The sequence below is a fragment of the Lampris incognitus genome, chromosome 9 (genome assembly GCF_029633865.1).
Source record: "Lampris incognitus isolate fLamInc1 chromosome 9, fLamInc1.hap2, whole genome shotgun sequence".
Classification (NCBI taxonomy): Eukaryota; Metazoa; Chordata; class Actinopteri; order Lampriformes; family Lampridae; genus Lampris; species Lampris incognitus.
This window is the reverse complement of record NC_079219.1, coordinates 24,500,717-24,523,341: the sequence shown is the minus strand read 5'-3', so window position 1 is coordinate 24,523,341 and position 22,625 is coordinate 24,500,717. Positions and strand designations below refer to the sequence as shown.

At 43.5% G+C, this 22,625-nt stretch overlaps 1 protein-coding gene across 1 annotated transcript in view; it reads left to right on the top strand.

The window, feature by feature from the left end:
* Positions 1-22,625, top strand: part of LOC130117841 (low-density lipoprotein receptor class A domain-containing protein 4-like) — a 46,799-nt gene that overhangs the window by 20,792 nt on the left and 3,382 nt on the right. Inside the window, exon 2 of the mRNA XM_056286085.1 lies at positions 14,943-15,097. Coding sequence (XP_056142060.1) covers positions 14,943-15,097 — 155 coding nt within the window. The remainder of the gene's footprint in view (positions 1-14,942; positions 15,098-22,625) is intronic.

The window sequence follows — 22,625 nt, the reverse complement described above, 5'->3', positions numbered from 1 at the left end:
GATAGAAATGTTGAGCAATCAAGAAAGAGATATGACAGCCTGAAAGAGAGAGAGAGAAAGAGAGATGGAGGAGGCAGAGATCTACAGATTGTGAGGGAGACAGCATGTGTCTGACAGAGAGTTACAGCAGAATAAAGCTACATGCCAGCATATGCCACTACTGGAGACCAATCTTTTCCAAAATGGGAACGAGTTGTAATGACACTGGAGCGATCGCAGGGCTTGTTCAGAGCTGGCATTAACATGTGTCTTAAGTGATCTGATAACAGGTGGACAGCTCTAAGTGCATCAATTCACACCTGGCATAAGAATGCGTCTCCGCATGTGTCTCGAGTGACCACTTGTGATTGGATCTCACTTCTCTGCTCTATATGCACATAAACATGTACATTGTTTCCGTTTGCAAAGACCAAATGCATTGTTGTTTTTAATCAGCTAGAGGCAGCAGTGCACTTCCTGTGCCTAGTGTGCCGAAACCTGCAGTGTGGAAGTTTTGTCTCCCCCTGCTTGCAGGGAGGGTAATTACATCTCTTTCAGCGCTCTCCAATGAGGAAAAGATACACCAGTAGTTGTGTGTTTGTCCTCGCTGTCGATAGCGTTCTTTTTTTTTTACTTTAACTTCCTCTAAACACAGGTTCTTTTTTCTCTGGAGCATTAGACACTTTTCTTGGATGCTTCTGAGGGTTTTCTGCCATAGCATCCAAGCTTGGAAGCTTTCTGGTAGAAAGCCCTAAAGGCAGGCCTATCATTGGCATGTGAATGCTTTCGTCATAGAAGTTCACCTCTGACAAAGCAATCTCTGCTGGTTGACGTAAAACGCATCACTACGCGGGAATGTCGCCCCAGACACCAGATTTAAAACTCTGGTATACAGCGACATACAGAGAGATCGTGTGAACTCGTTTGGCAAGGGCTTGAGTGTCACAGACATTCATTTAAATGTAAAAGTCCTGCACTCTAGCTTTAAAAGAAGAAGTTTGCAAAGACTTTGGCAAACCAAATCGCCTAAGATGATGGACACACTTGCAATATATCTCTATGGGCTTTTCGAAATTTTTAGATGTCGTAGGTGTGCAAATGAGTACATACTTCCACTTACACAGAGGACGTCAGTTGAGTAGGCAGTCCTTCAGTGTGGCCCAGGACACATTCGCATACACACTGCTAAAAGAATGTGGCCATATGCAGCCCAGTCCACCTCCGTATATTGTCTGAGCAATCGGATCTCAATGCGTCCTCAATGCGTCTCGGGTGCATTCACACCTGTACATAGAGCTGTCCACTTGTGATCAGATCGCCCAAGACACATGTTAATGCCAGGTCTTAACAGGGCCAGAGAGTCAGAAAAAACCCAATTAAACACCCCAAACAAGTAGGGAACTTCTCCCTTCAATTTTCAGTCCATTTTTGTTTCTGTTATAGAATGTCAAATGGAGAGTCGTGTTTTCCTTTTTTTCATTCGCACTTTTCTTGTTGCTGATATGAAGATCAGTTATGATCAGGATACAGATTCAAACCATAAGGCCTTGTTACACACCAACCAACGCCTGTGATTTCTCCCCTTCATCCCTCCTTCATCACATGTATGAGACTGATCGATTTGTACTTTCAGCCCCCAATAAGTCCTGCTTTTCTGTGTTCCACTGATCACAGCCCTGACAAGAGTGTGTGTATCACATATGTATCGCATGCAACCTACATCTGTGAAGTGTCTGCTATCCCTGCTGGGGTTGAGAAAACCACTTTGGTGTTACATGTTAAATCAGGCACTCCTGTGGGGGTGAGGTGTGTGTGTGTGTGTGTGTGTGTGTGTGTGTGTGTGTGTGTGTGTGTGTGTGTGTGTGTTGCTCTTCTGTCAGAGGAACATGTGCCAGAAAGCAGACTTCCATAAGAGCCATGCCTGCCTCTTCTTTTCCTCTGTTCTGTTTTGCTGCTTCCCCTTTTTTCCTGTTCTATGCTCCTCTGTTGTGCTTTGTCCAAGATGAGACAGGAGATGCCACACTTTGTTGTTTGTCTGGCTTTTCCCCTATTCACTCTTTGACTTTCTCTCTATCTTTCTCTCGATCTCTTTTTTCCTATTTTCTCATTTGTTTCTATCTATTCTCTGCCTAATCTTCCTTTTCTCCATCCTATTTTTTTCACCTCTTTCTCTTTCCCTCGCTCATCCCCTCTCCCTCCCCGCTCCCCCTCTCTCCCTCTGTGCCTGTCTGGCAGCTACCCGGTCGGCCCCGTGGGGTGCCAGCCCTGCATTATCTTTGGCATTCTCTGTCCTCTTCTCCTCTCTCTCTCTCTCCTGCCTCCCACCCAGCCTGTCCCCTGTTATAGCCCTTTTTTAGTGCCAGACAACCTGTGAGACTGACCTGTGAAAGCAATGAAAGCTGCAGAATAATTTTCACAGCCTCCTACTAGTAGGATGACAAAGGCTTAGGCCTGTGCCGCTGCTGGTTGGCTATCTGATGTGTAGGCAGGGTGAAATAGTGTTTGTGTATTTCTGTCTGTCAGCCTGTCTTTCTGTCTTTTGGTTGAAATTTGTTGATGTTGAGACCAGCTTATTTCATTAAACATGTATGTGCATCTTTGTCGTACAATTTCTCCATCTAGGGTCTATCCATTGGGCTTGTTTTATGTGTGTGTCTGGCAGCGAATCTGATCGTCATTGGCTAGTTTCCCTCCCTGTTCCGACACAACACTATTGTGTCTTTGTCTGGTTTTGCTGTTAGGATAATGATGATGACAATGATGATGATGAGGAGCTTGTGTGTGTTAGCATTGAGGCTAACAGAGGCAGTCACTGCCAGTCATCATCAAAACTCCTGGCCCCAGGTTAAAGTGGAGCAGACACCCCTGACCCGACCCACCGTGCTCCGATCTCTTTATAATCTGATGGACAACATCATCTGTCTCCGTCCTCTACAGTACCCTTCACTGTCACAACGTTTCTATATGCTGTTGTGTTCCTTCTCTCGGTTTGGGTGATTGAGATGGGCATTGGATTGGTGCGTATTGGTTTGTGAGTATTGTCTGTAAGAGTCATTGTTCTCACTGTCGTGCTCTCTCTCTCCCTCTCCTTCTCCACCCTGTCTGGTGGCTTCCATAACCAATGAGATGAAGGCAGGAGGTTGTATTTTCTCAGAGGTGGACATGTAAGCATTTTAAGTTGTAGTGGCTTAGTGTGTCATCAACAGAAAATAGCCATATTGTAGGAAATGGTTGTCGTTTAGCATTCCTTAAATGGCTGGCTGGTTCTGTTGCCGTCCTTGATTGAAACCATGTAGCACAAACAGCTGCAAGTTTACAAAAACGTCTAGGTATCCTTTTAACACTAAGATGCTCCTGGGAAATAAAGAAGTCGTCTTAAGGCTGGTTAACCTTCAGCACCACCTCCACCCCAACCCTACATACACACTCCTAACCCTGTTGAGATGGAGAGCAACATCCTTCTTCACATATACAGGTACACACACATACACCTAGAGATACACACACTCACACTGACCCCTGCCACACCCATTCACCGTCCCACACACATACGTGCAGACACAGACAGAGAGCTTCATGCATACATACATCACATACATGCACACAAATACATACAAACTGTTACCCTGATGAACCCTGGTCACCCCCAATACACACACACGCACACACACACACACGCTCTAACCCTGACCCAAGCCTGACCTTCCAGGTTGGTTCAATCACCAAGACAGAGTCATCAGTTTGGGTTTATGGGGGAGGATGCGGGCTTGTCTAGACTATCCTGATTGCCTGTCTGGCTCTGATACACACACACACACACACACACACACACACACACACACACACACACACACATATGCACAAACCTGAAAGACTACGGGTCAGCTGTGACTACAGGGGTGTGTGTGTGTGTGTGTGTGTGTGTGTGTGTGCGTGCGTGTGTGCGTGCGTGCGTGCGTGCGTGCGTGCGTGCGTGTGTGCGCACGTTAGAGAGCGGGAAAGAGAAAGAGACTAATGGCTGTTGAGGAGGTGACCTATTCAAGCAGCTCAGTGACTCCTGTTGAAAATCTCCTCTCCTCCTTGTCTCCTTAACTCCTCTTCATTAATATTACAGGGTTGGAATATTCATAACGATAAGCCATACTGTAATATTCATGATATATTATCACAGAACCCCCTGTTTTTTTTTTCTTTTTCTTTTATATTCATGTTATATTTATGGGGACAGAAATAATATGACTATATTAGTCTTTTTTAAGGCTATGCAGCGCATCTTGCACACTCAGCATAGGGCCTTATCGAATCGGCCTACATCAGCAATTACTGCACTGCGCCTGGTTGTCCAAGTGTGTCTTAGTGCTCAGTCAACAGAAGTAGTTATCGCATAAATCCCAATTTCTAATCTCAGTCTAACTTTGTCTCTCTGGCAGTGGGTAGACTGGCTCTCTGTTTCCCCCTCGTGTCTCCTCACTATGTTGTCTGGAGATGCTCAGAGAGAGATGTGGCACAAAGACACATGGTGAGAGAGAGAAAGACAGAGAGAGAGAGCAACATAAGGCAGAAAGAATGAGATCGTAGGCAGAAAGAGAGATAGGAGACGGGGGGAGATGGCAGTAGGCAGAAAGAGAGATAGATGGGGGAGATGGCAGTAGTCAGACAGAGAGCGAGAGAGAGAAAGTGGCACAGAGGAAAGAGACAAAGCTGTGATTGTTTGCTTGCTTACTACCCTGAGTCTCCACAGCATGTCTGGCACCTTTCTTTTCAGCCCCCCTCTCTGTCTGTCTATCTGTCTGTCTGTCTGTCTGTCTGTCTGTCTGTCTCTCTCAGCCCTGCTTGCTAGAAAGACACAGTCTGACTGCGCTGGTCCTTCCTCCCTCTCTGACTCACTCTGCCCCCCAACCCCCCTTTCTGTCCCCCCTCTCCATAACTCCCTTTTTTCTTTATCGTGCTCACTCACTCACTCTCCCCTCCTACACCCTCTCACTTCCTTTTTCTCTGTCTTTCTCTCTCTCCTTCCTCTCTGACCCCTAAACACCTGCCTGATGGGTTTAGGATCCCAAAACATGGACACACACACATGCACGGGTGAGCGCACCGAACCCCCTGCTCCTCTCAGGGTTAAGCAGTGCTAAACTAGTTCATTTATTTCCATGGAGAGAATGACTGACTGACTGACTGACTGTAGGAGGGGGGGGGTGATTTCTGCTACACGCTGAGCTCACTCATATGCATGTGCATGCTCTCACACAGACCACAGTCCAGAGAGACTGTTGCTTCTAGGCTTATATGAGCCATCTAGACTTCACAATGCCCAGCTCATAGGTGTGTGTGTGTGTGTGTGTGTGTGTGTGTGTGTGTGTGTGTGTGTGTGTGTGTGTGTGTGTGTGTGTGTGTACCTCTCATAACCCTTCCCTTCAGATTCCCTTCCTCTCTTCTCCTTTCATTCCCCTACTCTCTTAATTTCATTTTTTCTTCCTTTTGCTCTTTCTCCTAAAGAGCAAGAGTGTGTGGGTGCCTTTCTGGTTTTTATTCCCTTTCTTTTCCTCTTTCCTCCTGTGCGTGTGTGCATATGTACGCTCCTCTTTCCTCTTCGTTTCTCCCTGGTCCCCTCTCTTCGTGTGTGTGCGCACGTGTGCGCGCGCACGTGCACTCACGCCAGCCGGGGTCGCTACCATGGCGCCCCAGCAGCTCCAGGCCTTGTTGATCACGGCACTGTGCCCAAGGGTTGCCATAGCAACGGTAATGGCAGCAGACAGAGTTGTGTGTATGTGTCTGTCTTTCTCTGTCCATGTGCCTGCCTGCCTGTGTGTGCGTGTGTGTGTGTGTGTGTGTGTGTGTGTGTGTGTGTGTGTGTGTGTGTGTCCTCAGTCAGCCATTCAGCCCTAGACCTCCAGTAGGTAGGGGGTTGAGTCTGGTACAGGGGCCTGGGGAGAGGACTCTGAGTTTGGGGAATGTGGGGCCAGCAGGCTGTGAAATCGGGGATCGGGCTCTCTTGACAGCAGGAGGACATGGAAGTCAAAATAGAGAATGCCCTCTTTCCTGCAATCTTTCTGTCCCTCCGTTTCCTTCTTGCTTGCACAATTGAATATAAAAATGGACAGACATGGAGGTCTGTCTTCTGCCAGAGATTGTGTCTTCAGATACAGCAGGCTAGTTTTGTAACTTTGAAATGTTGGACTAGTGACCAAGGATGGTGGAGAAGAAGACCTACTGGTTTTCTACCTGTGTGTGCATACTACACTATGGACATAGGAGGACCAACATTACACATCCATCCAGAGTGTGTACATCCAAACAAATAGGCTGATGATAAACAGGTGAAAGCATTACTCCGACTTTAGAAACAGTCATGCTTAATCGGGTAGTCATGGACCGTTAAAGTTAAAAATCATGGTAAGCACAGCTTGGTAACAGCACCTAGATTTTTCATAAATCTTTTGATATATCAACATGTAAATGGCATATTCTAAAAGGTCGCCAGATGCAGTGAACCAGATGTTGTTTAAACAATACAAACAGGGACATGCTGTGTTTTAGGGAGACTTGAAACACAAAACGGCTATTAATTGGTTGGGTCCGTGTACTGTTGTCACAAACTTAACATACAGCATTGTAATCAATTACATGTCAGTGATCCATAAAGTAATAAAAGTGAATGACCTAATTTTCAATTTTTATCACAGATAAGGAATAGTAATGATGTGGCTGGCAAGAGGCAAGGACTTGCCTTGACATTTTTAATTAACAGATCAGAAGTCATAAATTAGGAGAAAAAAAAACGATGAGACTCATTAACCTTGCAAAGTTTATGAAAATTTCATATTGCCTTTTTTAAACATTAGCAGCTTATTAATGCACCTTTACATTTTCATTTTGTGATAAAAGTTGATGACCGGGGGCGTCTGGGTAGCATAGCGGTCTATTCCATTGCCTACCAACACAGGAATCCTAGTTCGAATCCCTGTGTTGTCTCCAGCTTGGTCGGGCGTACCTACAGACACAATTGGCCGTGTCTGCGGGTGGGAAGCCGGATGTGTGTATATGTCATGGTTGCTGCACTAGCGTCTCTGGTCAGTTGGGGCGCCTGTTCGCGGGGGAGGGGGAACTGGGGGTGATAGCATGATCCTCCCATGCGCTACGTACGTCCCCCTGGCGAAATTCCTCACTGTCAGGTGAAAAGAAGCAACTGGCGACTCCACATGTATCAGAGGAGGCATGTGGTAGTCTGCAGCCCTCCCCGGATCGGCAGAGGGGGTGGAGCAGCAACTGGGAAAGCTAGGAAGAGTGGGGTAATTGGCCAGATACAATTGGGGAGAAAAAGAGGGGAAAATATCCACTCACAAAAAAAAAAAGTTGATGGCGCTCATTTGATTGTTATTGTATTTGAAGAACATAATTGATTACAAGGTCAATGTTCATTTTGCAACGGTGTCCTTGTCTGCCGCTACTTACACTGACCTGGTTGGTTGACTACGTTGGAAAGTAAGCTTGCTTTTGTGAAGTTCTTCTGCATTAATGCATAGAACATTATTTTCAATAAGTACAAATACAGGTGAAGAAAATGACTAGACATACTCGAGGACCGTCACTGCGGCGATTGGGCTATGATAACAAGAAGCATGGGAAGAGCTGAAGTACCACAAACTGATTATTCATAGATGCAATTGTACCCAGGTTTTAGAAAAACTATAGTTTATTTCAAACCATGTTGAACTTTTTAACCAAAATATTGCTACAACACTAGATGAGGAAGAAGAATTCGTTACTAAACACGGTGCTGCTTCCGCTAAAATCTGACACTGGACAGAAAAACACTCTGCAAACTGTGACGTGTGCCGGTGGTCCCTGGTGGTGGAATTGTCTTTTTTTAGTTTGTGCGAAAGTTTCGAGCAAGGAGAAAAGTATGAGACATATTGAACAAACTTTCTTTGTCAGGTGTTCAATTCACTATATTGGCCAAAAATAGAAATACTGTATGATTATGTTATTTATAAACCCTTTTTTTTAATTGAATTTCCACCTTTTTTTGGAGGGGGGGATTTTTTTCCTCCTTTTTCTCCCCAATTATGTCCGGCCAATTAGCCCACTCTTCCGAGCCATTCCGGTCACTGCTCCACCCCCTCTGCTGATCCAGGGAGGGCTGCAGACTACCACGTGCCTCCTCTGATACATGTGGAGTCTCCAGCCGCTTTTTTTTTCACCTGACAGTGAGGAGTTTCGCCAGGGGGACATAGTGCATGGTAGGATCACACTATTCCCCCAGTTCCCCCTCCTACCCGAACAGGCACCCCGACCAACCAGAGGAGGCGCTAGTGCAGCGACCAGGACATATACCCACGTCCGGGTTCCCACCCGCAGACACAGCCAATTGTGTCTGTAGGGATGCCCGACCAAGCCGGAGGTCAACATGGGGATTTGAACCGGCGATCCCCGTGTTGGTAGGCAACGGAATAGATTGCTACGCTATTCGGGCACCCGAATTTCAACATTTTGAAATTACATATACCATGATAAAAGATTTTGGCCATATGACCACCCCTAGTTGTGTAGGAGGGAAGGAAAAAGTGAGCGGGGGGGGGGGAATTGCGGGTCAGCAGACAGAGTAAGAGTATTAGGCTTTGCTTTGGTAACATATCAACCTTTAATTTGTTATCTTCAGGTTTTCTCAAGATGTTTTCTCTTGGTCAAAAATGGTTCTGTTGAAGGTTATTGTCGGTAAAGTTTTTTTTTTTTTTTTTTACTTAAAACGAAGATTTGCATTTTCTTGTCCTCCCCTGATATACACTGTTATCTTAGTCGTCTCCCACAGCTGCACTGGTCTATAGTTTTACTGACATGCTCTTTTGCAGAGACTTCATAAACTGCTGCCTTAGCGTTGGGGCTGCTAATGCTGCTTGGCTCCAAACTAGGCTTTCTAACAGCTAAAGCTTGGTCTCTACTCTGATAAAAGAGCATTTCCTTGCTGGTGGAAGCAGATCCACTAGTCTGAATAAGTAAACAGCCAGTGAGCAGCCCTGCCGTACAAACCAGGCTTCTATTGTCTGCACACAGACACATTCAAGCCTGAATCATGCAGCCCTAATATAAGTAAATATACTAATTGATGTGAATTATGTTGGACTATATTACGTTGCAAAATGTGCTGGTTAAAGCCAGTCGTGGCTTTCACAGGAGTAACCAAGTGTTAAGGTTACCTGAGCTAACATGTAATTTAATGGTACAGTGATGATGGTTTGTTGTTGTGGATCATGGGGGGGAGGGGGTTTGAGTGATTCTGCAGTAGACAGCTTGTCGCTAGTAGAGCAGGCCAGGTCAGCAAACAAGAATGAACACAAAGGGACTGGAAATAGGCTACCACTGCTCAGAGGAGGCAAGATAGCCATTAGCCTGGTTTCCATTACTGGGCATTACACTGTTAACCAGGTTTCACTCATTAGTCACATTATCCAACTTCCCTTAAAATGCGGGGGGAATTGGCAACAGAGCTACAGCTATAAATTTTGGGGAAACCGAGGTCGTGAAGTACAGTGGTGTAGGAATGGACTTCAGCTTAGGTCTGTACTACAGTATAGAGAGACAGATGGGACGATATCTGAGATAGGAGCATAATACAAAGTTAAATCATGACTTTTATAGTCGAGTGTGTTGGCAGAAGGAAAGGCTTAAACATGTCATTCTTTACTTTTTAAATCGGCTTTCATATCTTGTGATGCATTGTGGCTTATAAGTATGTATTTTCAGGTCCAAGTCTTTTAATTTAAAGCAGGTCTAGGCAAAAGAGCGCATTGGGTTTTGCTTATTTTCACCCGTTTGACTGGTTTTGAGGCCATGCAAGTGTCTGAGACAAATCCAACTTGAATGCCTCGTTGATCAAGCACAACTAAACTTTTTTCTAAATGCATTTTCTTTTTTTTCTTTTTCAACTTCTCCCTTTAGATGGTGTTTTCACACAAATATGCTCTTTTAGCAACTAGCTATGTCTGTGTCGTCATGTCCTGTTTTGAGTGTCTATGTGGGATCAGCGTAGAGGTGTAGGGCAGCTGAACTGTATGACCTCACTGGTCCTTTCACTCTCTCTCACTCTCTCGCTCTCTCTTTCACACACACATACACACTGACAGACCTTTGACCTTTGTGAGAGTGCCCTGTGTGTGGGTGTGTATACGTGCCTGTGTGTGCTCCTCATGCTCTGTCTCTTTCTTAGCATGTGCTTCACTCAATAGCACATCAGGATAAGTTAATGTTGCCCTTCCTCTCAGACAACAGTTGTGCTACCATTGTCAGTCTTCTAACCCCATGATATGAGAAGTAAGAAGCTTTAATTTCAGCTTTATCTGTCTTCTCCGAACCACTTTCTATTTCATTCAACAGGAGAAACTCTACAAGAATGTTGAAGCCAGGCAAATCTCTGCAGCTCTCATTGAAACCAGCCTCTTTTACTTATAAACTCAATTCAAAGTGTAACGTTAATATGAAAGTATACTTTAATGCTTATTTTCTTGTTCAGATGACTTTTATTTTTGTCTTTGTGCTAGACTAATTATTTCTTGAGTCTGCTCTACTGAATAGGCTGACGTGCGGCCTGTAGTTACTTCATTACAATAAGGTTATATTTCTGAGTTATCTTCACATTTCACACCATGTACTAAAAAAAAACCTTCCAGTCAACATTGCAGGATAGCAGTCAACCACAACAGCAAACTGCAAAATGTGAAACTGGAAGCCTTCTTGTTGCCAGGGTGATTTGGATAAATATGAGTTGGATGGCTGGATGACGTTACCCAACATGCTTCAATGCTGTAACATTTTATGTTGCCGCATTTTTCCACATCCAGTTTCTATTAATTGCCAAGGTAGATGGCAAAGGTTAGGGATATTCAGCTACTATTTGCGAGCTCTGGCTGCAGGTGCGGTGGGCAGACTATAAATACCTGTAAATAGTTATTTTCACAGACTTAATGTCTTAATGACCAATTTCTCATCTCATAAGTAAATTCTTCAAAGCATGCTAAGAAGAAATTTGCAGAAGAAATTGACTTGCGATTCTTAAAATTGTCCAGCCCTCACAAAGTGTAAGAGTGCCACAGACGCTGGGCTAATATTGTTTAGACAAGTGGATTACTGTTGTAATAACATTAGAGAGCATTTGGTAATGCAGACTGCTAGCACACACTGTTCTGTGGCCTCTGCTCCTCCAGCGCTGTACGAGAGTCAGTTGTGTACACAGTGTCCTGAGAGCTTGCAGAACTGGGTGGTACCCAGGTCCAGACAGCACAGACCCCTCTCCTCTTCCCCTGCCTCCTGTCTCTCTCGCTTGTCCTTTCACTGCATTTTCTTTCTCTTTTACCCACCCTAAACACACACACACACACTCACTTTTTGTTCTTTCCTTTCCACCTCTTCCTTCCTTCCTCTGTGATGTGAAAAAGAACAGCCGCCCGCCACAGCTGTAGCGGTTGTATTGGCAGTAGGAACACCGCTGCTCACATCTCTTCCCCTACCGCCTCTTGTGGTGAAGACGGAAAAACTTAAGTAACAAGAACAAAAGTTATGCAAGATGGAGCTGGGGTTTCAGTGATCTCGCTTTCAAGAAGACAGATTTGTGTGATATCCGTGTGATGTGGTAACAGGAGGGCCTGGCAGTTATAGGACTTTTCAGAACATGGTTTCTCTGAATGTAACCCTCCCTATGGCTGTTGTGGTGAACACAGGCCCAGGCTGGTAGTCATCCAGCACAGTTATGGCAAAAATGACAATCCTGATTATTGTACTAGATATTGTGGTCACAAACATTAGTCTCGGTTTCAGGAGACAAAATTACTTTATTGTAGATTTGCAACTTGTAACAGTGGGCCTATCCATTTTTACCCCCACTTAATTCATTGCCATCTTCTTCCAAAAATGATCTATACTGGACTGTTTCTTTCATTTTGGTCACATGGGTGCATGTTGCACGCTCAAAGGTTGTGACTAGTCAGGTATAATGTAAGAAGCACTTGATTAAACACAAGGACTTTTCATGTGTTTCAAAAATGTATAACACTTCAGTATCGCTGAATTACGCAATCATTAATTGTGGAAACATAAAAACCCCGACATGTGATCCCCCCCCCCCCAATTAATTGTGCAGCCCTAGTCGGTGGGGCTGGTGTTCCCAAAGGAGGCAGTTTCACATAAGAACGAAGGGTTATTTGAACACCTGTACCAGCACCTATAGTGTAAAGACATATCAGCAGCGACAGGCTGCAGTTTGGGTCCCTGGCTTATAATTCAAGAATGCAGGTGTTAAGATATCTGACTCAACCACTTTCACTAGTGCCCTTTTGCTAATGGGGTTGAATAGAAAAGTGGTTATGTTGCTTTTTCAGATCGTTGGTTTCTCTCTGGATGTAATTTTACCTCACCCTCCCTCCCTTGTGGCTTGTTAGGTGAATAGTACAAGCCTGGTGTGTTGGGTTTTGTGAGCACACCATTTATACCTACGTAGATGTGGTTAATGGTGTTACCAGAGGGTCATTTAGGTTGGCTTCGGTTTTACACCATGTTCCCATATACGACTCAGATTTAATTGAAAACTTGAATTTGGGTTGGGCTCACTTTCTAGGTTCATCTTTAGGTTCACCATGTTGTGACAAAGAGGTTGTTTCTGCTTTTACGTGTTATTAATGTTCAAAAACTTGTTCCTTTCCTCCATTCTCACAAAAGGTTTGGGTAGATCAGCCCATGTTTCTGCTTTCCATTGTATGTACCTCATTCTTTTCTGTTTTGCATGATGAGTGTTGTGAGGAATTGCTCATTTACATTGGCTTGCCCTCTTATTTTCTTTGCAAAACACCTCATTCCTTCACTCTCGACTGCGAAGTTGGTTAGTTAGTCTTTGTTTTTGAACTGATGTTGAAGGGGGTCTCGTTGCTGTCCTTTTTACACATGTCATAAAAGCTTCGGTTGTTTTCTTTCCTAACCCCCGCCCCTGTTCAGCCCCTGTGTCCTAACAAATGGGTTAATTAGATCGGTTTCAGTTGTCCGTTTCTCTCTGTCCTCAGTGTGTTTCGTGTTGGAAAGCCAGAGCTGTGTAACTTGGCTTTCTTTTCTCATTTTGTCATAAGTGCCCCATTTCTTTCCCCTTTGCTGGTGAATGTCAGTTGATTTGGTTGGCTTGGGTTTCGTTCTCCGCAGTCATTTTTTTCCCCTCCATGCGGTTGATTATTGTAGTTGGGTTGCTTCTCCTCTTGTTCTTACCCCACCCCTCCCCTGTGGCTTCTGTGGTGGAGGAAAGGCAGGTTTGGGTGGGTTTACATTTCAGCTCTGACTCTTCCCCAACCCAACCCAGAATAAGCAGGCGAGAATTACTAAAGCTGAACTGAACTGTGATAGGTCAGGTTAGATTGGGCTAAACAGGATTGAACTGGATGACGCTGGCCCGTGGTTCTGTACAAGCATGTAGTTAGTGTGGTTTTACAAGCTTTAGGGTTTTTTGGATGCAACATCTAGTGGAAACTGTCTCAGAGCATTGTGGGTAGTGTACTCAGAAAAAATGTACTGTTACAGCCTTGCTAGTAGAATTGATTCATTGTTACTGAAATAACTGGGTATCTGTTGTGCTATTGTCCTGATGAGCCACAGACACACAGACACACAGTCACACACACACACACACACACACACACACACACACACACACACACACGCGCGCGCACACACACACATACATACGTACGCACACAAAACCCACAGAGTTAGTGTCCTGCAGTGAGTAAGGGTGTGAGTCAGAGGTTAGATTTGGAGCCAGGACCAGACAAGGTCAAGGCTTCTCCTCAGAACAAGCCGACAACTCACAACAAAAGACTCTCAGACAACCGGGAGGGAGGAGAGAGGAAGGAGGGATGGGATGCAGGGAGACAGAGAGGTCAAAGATAGGAGGGATAGGGGGAGAGTGGGATGGGAGCGTGCAGAGACAGAGAGATGGAGTTCAAGTGAAGGAAAGTGAGAGTGTGAAAGGGAAATCATAACGTTGGGTGAGGGTTGAATGTAGGGAGAAAAAGACAGATCACAGTATCCAGGAGAGAGCAAGAGAACCATGACCATCGGAGGCGGCACGGTTGAAGGATAGCCTGAAAGAGAGATGCAGAAAGGGATTGAATGTGAAAAGATGGAGTAGAGTGAGAGAGACAGAGCCCAAGAGGGGGAATGAGACGTTAAAACAATGAACAAGGGAGGGGAGGCAGACTTCACTGTAAGGCATCATTCATGTGTTGCCCCCGACGTTTGAGCTCGACTGTAAGGCTGTGTGTCAGTGTGCATCATTGACTGTTGTCTGCAGAGGAAAAACACCAGTTATTCAGTGTCTTTACAAAGAAACTTCTGTACTCTGAGGGCAGACACCACAGATTCACCACTTATTATTCATGACTTAATGCTATTCTCTGTAAAATCCGTAGGCCCAGCGACACATACCCAAAACTCTCACACACACACACACACACACACACACACACACACACACACACACACACACACACACACACACACACACAACTCAGTTTAACTGCCAGGCTCTGAATTTGTCCTGTGCTTTCCCCTGCTGGTGAGAATGGGTCAAGACAGGCTATCAGGGTTATGCATTAAACATTTTGTGTTGTAGAATGTACCCTTTTTGATTTACAAAACAGTAAACTCAATAATGCTTACATTTTATTTTTCAATGTGTACCCTAGAGGTTTTCAATGCGGTAATGTTGGTGATATATTTTAGATAAAGTATTTGGTTTGCTTTTGTTTCACATGGAAATATTTTTTTCAACCCTTCCCTTGGATGTTTTTTGATTCACTGCATAATCCAGATCCCATCCCTTTAGTAATGAAATGCACAAACCTGTTATTGGTGTTGCCTGAAGTGGCGGTGGCGCTGGATGTGAACATGTTCTAGATGTTTCTTAGTGATCCTTTCTCTTTCTCTCTCCCCAGCTGAACTCGAGTTTGTTCAGATTATCATCATCATTGTGGTGATGACAGTGATGGTGGTGGTGATCATCTGCCTGCTCAACCACTACAAGCTCTCCACCTGGTCCTTCATAACAAGACAGAGTCAGGCACGCAGGCACGACCACGCCCTGCAACAGGTTAGTGGCACAGAGACTACAGTTTGTGTGTGTGTGTGTGTGTGTGTGTGCGTGTGTGTGCGTGTGTGTGTGCGTGTGTGTGTATGAAATAAATCAGAGAAAGCCAGTAATTTTATGCATATATGTAATCCTGCAAGTGTGACGATCCATAAATTGTTATAGACCATGCTTCTGTATTCATTATAATTGTAAATTGCGGCATAGCTGATAACTTTGTACCCGCTGCATCTCCATTGAGCAACATCAGTCTTTTTAACTCTGTTAGAGGCCTGGCCCCAATTTCAGCAAGGAAAAAGCTGAAGCTGTTAAGTTGACAGCCTTGCTGTGCCTCCTCGGTGATCTTGTTGAATTGGCCTTTCGGAGCAAGGGTTTGATGCCATTCACATTTTAACCGATGCCTGGAATTCGGTATCGGTGCCCAGTGGTACCTTTTTTCAGTACTTTACTCTCTGAAATAACAAAAATGTAATTTCAGTCATAAACAAGTACGAAACCATCCAGACTCATGGCGCACCTGTGCATGGCAGCGATTTCACTATCCCGTTCCTGCTCTCCCTCAGGATAAACCTCAACACCGATCTTTGTGTTTGTGTCATACTCACATTTCTCTACCATTTCAAGACTCTCCTCTACATGATGGAGTTAGGGAACAATTGCATTATAACATTTGTTTGCGATTATGTTGCAGGGGTTAGTCATATCCTTAAGTGTCATGAGTAAAACTAGGCTAATTGCAAGAGCGTCCTACTAAATGTCCCTCTCAGCTCGTCCGTGAGTGAGTGAGTACAATTTGTGATGCATATCCCACGGCAGCAGTTGTGCGCACACCGTGGGAGAAATAAGTCAAAACTTCTCATTCAGACTTGGATTTTGCATTACAAATATTGCAGCGAGCATTGTCTGCGTCAAGTTTAGAAAAGTGTAACCACACTTTTAACCGTTTTTGCCTTGCTATTTCCCTGACTGTGTTGGACTTGACCAAGCTGTAGGTTGAGGGGTAACATAGTCTCACTTTCCTTCTTCCTCACAAACGTATACTCTCTCACCCAGATGCGCACTTGCAACAAGCGGTGAACTAGGGGGGATTTTTTCGAATGGCTCATCTTATCAATACTTATTTTAATTCACAACACAACCCACTCTCAAGGTACCGAAAGTTGGCACCGATTGATCTAATGTTAATAGGTACTCAGTAGTACCAACGTAATTTGGTCGGTACCCAGCCCTACTGAAAGTCAGACTGTCGGGCCTTGATGTTTAATTCACCACACTGCCATCTAGACAGCTGCAGCTCTGCCCCTGTACAAATATGATGACTTGCACAGGCATAAACACAATACACATGTTGATTTTACATGACCACATCTCTTTGCACCTAAGCAAAAGTGATTTGGCACTCATTCAAATTTGTCTTGGTAAACAGTGTATATGTGTACGAACAGGGGTTGCGTTAGAGCTGGGCAATATGTCAATACCATATCAATATCAAGATATGAGATTAGATATCATCTCGGATTATGGTTATCATGATATAACTTAAATATTATCATTCCCTGGTCATAAAGGCTGCATTACTGTAAAGTGATGCACTTTTCTAAACTTATTAGACTATTATAGCTGAGCTAAATGGAAACAAATGCCTCTACATGCTACATGTCCACATTACTAATGATCATCAAAGAAAGTTGAATCAGTTCATCTGGATACAACGTTTATTGACAGATACGTTTCATCACTCATCTAAATGACCTCTTCAGTCTCAACTGACTGCAGGTGTCCCCACCCTTATAAGCAATACAGTGGCATAATGACCGAAACCAACGATCAAAAGGCGTGACTATTAGCTAGAGTTTCATGGTTTCGTGGAGTTTCAGTAACGTGGTTTCATGGAGTTTAATGGTCACGCCTATTTGTATATGACTGATCGTTGGTTTGGGTCGTTATGCCATTGTATTGTTTATAAGGGTGGGGACACCTGCAGTCAGTTTCGACTGAAGAGGTCACTTAGATGACTGATGAAATGTTTCTCTGAATAAATGTTGTGTCCAGATGAACTGATTCAACTTTATTTGATTTTCTTGCCTGGATTATTGAGCATGAATAAAGACATTACTAATCATTTCTCAAAATGTTCTTGTGTAGATATTTATGAACGCACTAACATTCATCATTGCGATATCATCACATTATCTTTATTGAGGTATTCAGCCAAAAACGTCGTGATATTTGATTATGTCAATATTGCCCAGTCCCAGGTTGTGTTTCCTGAGAATTTTCTGTCATATACCAAAACTTAAAAGTGTTCAAGAAGTCAATATAAGGAATCAACTTTGTTTGCTTTTGAGAAAACTCTGATTTATATTCCTGTCAATTACTGTGCAGATACAGTTGAATGGTATGGGGTGAATATTGCACAGCAACGTTTCTATTTTCAGTTCAGCAAAGGTATATACGTAACCGTATTTGCCAAAGTACTATCAAAACTAAATGTGGTAGACAGTGATCTTGCCGCCTGTGTAAGGTCGGGGTCTGCCATTTTAAAAAGTGCATTCAATATTGCCAGTATGTGTACATGAGGTTCCAGTGTCAGTAAATGTGTTATTTTTTTCACCTTTCCATAACTTAACACTTCTGTTTAGCACAGCCCTAGTAAGGCCTATTATAGCACTGCCATTAAGCATTATAATCCGCGCATATGCAAATGTAATGCAAAATATATTTCTGCAAACAAGTATAATGGGTAAAAATTAACTAAGACTGAAGTTTGACAACACCGTCCATCACGGTGACGGATCTTGATTAATTATTGCATAAGCCCTGGATACGGATATGGTGTATTTACACAGGCCAGCAAACATGTACCCATTAGAATATTCATCCATTTTTTTCTTTGTCCATCTATATTTATCCACCTATATTTATCCAGCAGATGGAGGCTTTGCTTATAGTCTGTTGTCTGAAGGCATGAAAAGAGATACAGGCTTTCATCAGCCTGATCAACCAATTATAGATAATTATTCACTACATTCAACTAATACTTCCTGATCTGGTCTCTTGCTTTCTTTCTCTCCCACTCTCTTTCTCCTTCTCCTCTTCTCTGCTCTGACACTTTCCACACTGTTGTCCAGTAAAAGAAATTATAATATTACCAAGACTGGACAAAAGGCATAAGCCATGAATGTAGGCCTAACACAATAAACCAACAAACTGGAGACGGCAGCTAGGAGCAGGCGAAAGCCGGGGGAGGGAGAATGGGCTGTGCTCCAAATGAATCCATAAATAATCAATATTATGCATATCTGTCTACCGTCTCTCTGTTATTTCGTTGTTATTTCTTAAATGTGGAGTACTGCCTGGGAAAAGATTAAGTCTCACACACAATGCCTTCAGAAAGTGTTCATTCCCTTAAACTTTTTCTACTTTTTTCCCCCTTTCTCACTCACACAATAAATTCAACACACTGATAAAGCAAAAATTATTTGCTATTGAAGAACACTTGTTTTTCTATGTGAAAGACGTGCATTTCTCCTGTCTGAAGCCATTCACCTCCCCAGAGTCAAAACTTTGTAGATAGGCCTTTGGCAGCAATTACAGCTATGAGTCTTCTCTGAAATATTTGTATGAGCTTTGCTCAGCTACATTTAAGGATTTTTCCCCCAATCCTCCATACAAATTCATTTCAACTCTTGCAACTTAGATGGAGAGCAATTTTTAGGTGACACCAGAGATTTTCAATGGGATTCAAGTTGGATTTGGCTGGGCCATCGCAGGATATTAACTTTTTCTTAAGCTATTTCTAAATATATTGCTGTCAGTTTTGGGTCATTGTCATGGTGGAACATGAATCTTCACCCACGCAGATCTTTTGATGACTGAAACCGGTGCTCCTCAAGGATTTGCCTGTATTTGGCTGCATCCATCTTTCCCTTGATAGCAAGTATCTTTCCAGACCCTCCTGCTGAAAAGCAACCTCACAGCATGATGCTGCGACCAACATGTATGACAGTCCAGATGGTGTTACCTGGGTGTTGGACTGTGTTTGGTTTGTGCTAAATATAGCACTTTGCTTTCAGAACAAAGAGCTCCACTTTAGTCTCAACAGGCCACAAAATCTTGATCTAGAAGATTTCAGATCTTAAAATCTTCTAGATCAAGATTTATTCACATGATTGCTAGCTTACTGCAGGTTTAACTTAAGTCCCTTTCACACACAAAACCCGTGTGGTTTAACCTGCGTTTTGACCGTTCATACCAGGCTGTGGTCATGGGTATGATGGGTTATTGCCAATCACACCAGACTCGGGTCTGCAACTTTAGTTCAATACACATCAATGCAAAACAGCGTGGTGCTATTTAGGCATCATTAAAAGTTGTTTCAGTGTTTTTGTTTACAGTGGAAAATCAACATGGCAGACGGTGCAGACTCACTATAATGCATGGGTTTAATTCAAGAATGAGTATTGCTTTTTTGCTGTAGTTTTTAAAGGAGAATTCTGTTTTTTTATGAACTTATTGTTGTAGTTTTTACATGGTGCACATCGGTTATGACAGTATTTTGCTCACCAGCTTCTATGTGGAGATTGTGGATATGAGACCACTGCTGGAAACAGCTTTGCAATGCATCTTATCGGGCATCTGAACATGTGCCTTAAACCTGTCTTTTCAACAACAGCAACAGAAACTCTAGTGCCTCAGTTACACCGTGTACTTTAGGGGTGGATAAAAAAAGGGATTCACTTAAAGTGATACTGACATCAAAATCTGAATACTCCTATTGATAGGCTATGTTCCGAGTTGGAATGTGACCACGGAGAAATTCAGTGGCCAAAACAGCGCATCTGCGGCCACTCGAGTGAGATCTGTGATTGACTGTAAATGGTGTCCAATGACAAATTGTGCCGGTGGATACGTAGACACCAGTCAATTTGCATATAAGGTGTGTCTGTAGCGAGATGCTATAAAACCACAGAGAAGCCGTTCTTTCACCCCCTCCTGCTAGCTATTTGGTTCGAGTTTGTGCTATTTTGCTGAGACTTTATTATCGATCTTGCTATGACGTATTGCCATCTATCTATCTATCTATCTATCTATCTATCTATCTATCTATCTATCTATCTATCTATCTATCTATGTATCTAAATATCTATTGTTGACAAAAACTACGAAAATAAGACCCAGGTGGGGGCGTCCAGGTAGCATAGCGGTCTATTCCATTGCCTACCAACATGGGGATCTCCGGTTTGAATCCTTGTGTTACCTCCGGCTTGGTCAGGCGTCTGTCCCTACAGATACAATTGGCCGTGTCTGCGGGTGGGAAGCCGGATGTGGGTATGTCTCCTGACTGCTGCACTAGCACCTCCTCTGGTCAGTCGGGGCGCCTGTTCGGGGGGGAGGGAGAACTGGGGGGGGGGGTAGCATGATCCTCCCACGCGCTACGTCCCCCTGGCGAAACTCCTCACTGTCAGGTGAAAAGAAGCAGCTGGTGACTCCACATGTATCGGAGGAGGCATGTGGTAGTCTGCAGCCCTCCCCGGATCAGCAGAGGGGCTGGAGCAGCGACTGGGACGGCTTGGAAGAGTGGGGTAATTGGCCGGGTACAATTGGGGAGAAAAACGGTCCAACAATAAATAAATAAAACCCAGGTTGTAGGAAAGAGTGGAATTTTCCTTTAAGTATTGTGTTTTTATTGTTTTGCCACTCTAACCTTTAACAAAGGTGAACTGCTAAATCGTTACTTTTTAGGCGTTAAACTCTGCCAGACAGCTCAATGGACAGAAGTAACGTTATATGCAATGTGTGTGCTAGTAGCAAATTCAAATATCACAGAAGTAAATCATCTTTGACTTATCTTGAGGGCCCTTTTTGAGCAGTGTACCTCAGATCATAACCAATGAAATTCCTTGATCAAAACCTGGGTTGAGTTATCCCATGTTCCTCCGTTCATACCAAAGCGTAGCAGTGTCAGACCTACATAAAATGCGGGTGAGGACCAGGATTGCTGACCCGTGTCGGATGACCTTTGTTGACCCGTTCACACCAACGGCAAACACAGGTTTGCCGTTGGTGTGAACGGGTCATTGTTTTGGTGTCAAAGGTGTATTGATTTTTGCTTTTCTCAGAAGTGGCTTCCTTCTAGCAATTTTCCCAAAATCCTGCATCAGTGAATTGTTGAGGAGATTGTTGATCTTTGGACAGTTTCTCCCATTTCATCTAATGAGCTCTACAGCTCTGTAAGGTCTGCTGGTCACTTCTCTGAAAATTAATATTTTTGACTGTTTGTGCTAAAGCTGTGTGATATGACCAAAATCTCATAACACGGTATAGGTCATTCATATCGTGATAAAGATACATATCACGATATAGCACATTTTCTGTAAATTCAATGAATAGTGTATATAAAATGACCACATGAAAAGGCCTATTTCTTTTTACATTTTGAATTATATACTAGACAAATAAAAGGTACTTACATTTGATTATTTTTCTCCTTTTATTTAGAACCTTTGCGCAAATTTTCAGTTGAGCCGCGGGCGAAAGCCTCTGGGGTTTGTTTTGAGCACTCGACTGTGCTTTTGCAGCTCTCATCTGTAGGCTCCGTACTATTTGGCATAATTCTTGCATAGGTGGTAAAAGAGGCTAGTGGTGTTTGAGTCAGTTGTGGGGACCGGCGTGCGGCATATTTTGCAAAGTATGTTTTTTTGGTCCGTGTCAGTCTTTTCATACCCAAACCATGTACATACACTAGAAGTAGCCCCTCTTTTAGGTACAAGCTCCTCGTTATGTGCTGGCTGGTCGGAGTCTTTCTGTTCGGAATTACCCCGTTCTGCGTTACGTTCACTGTCCTCCATATTTGTTTGTATCGCGTTCATGCAAATTTCCTGCCTGCGTCTGTGTTGTGCAAAAAGCGTGAAGGGTCGTCCAAGTGATGAAAAATATTGCCATAAAGAGTGTGATTTGTGACACAATGAAATAAACAATAGAGCTTACTATGAAATGATAGACATTTTCTATTGTCACACGATATATATCGTCATATCGCACAGCCCTAGTTTGCGTTGTTTGATAGAAAAACCTGTCTGAGTTGTGCTATAATGTTTTTCAGGGTGTTATATTGGACTTCGTGGTGCTCCTTGGAAGGTTAAAAGCTTTGCTGTTCTTTTTATTACTTGTCTCCGGCAGCTTTTCACCTCCGAACAGTTTTATTTCAAAGTTCAACAGGAGCTCCTTCATGACAGCAGGACTGATGTGATCTGCTGTTTCAGTTGTGAGACCTCACAGAGTCTACATAATTATCACAAAGGTGGTAATTAATGTGCAGTCATGCGACTGAAGACAGGTGGATTCAAAGTCAACACAGGTGGCCCTTTTTATTGTATTGAGTGTGATTGCTAAAGAAAACTGGCCTGGCTCATTTTAAGTTGTTAACACAAATGGAATAAATGCTTACCAGTTGAGTAATTTTCAGATTTTGGATACATATAAAAATGGTATTACATTTGGACATTATAGAGTGTTACATCTAAAGGAA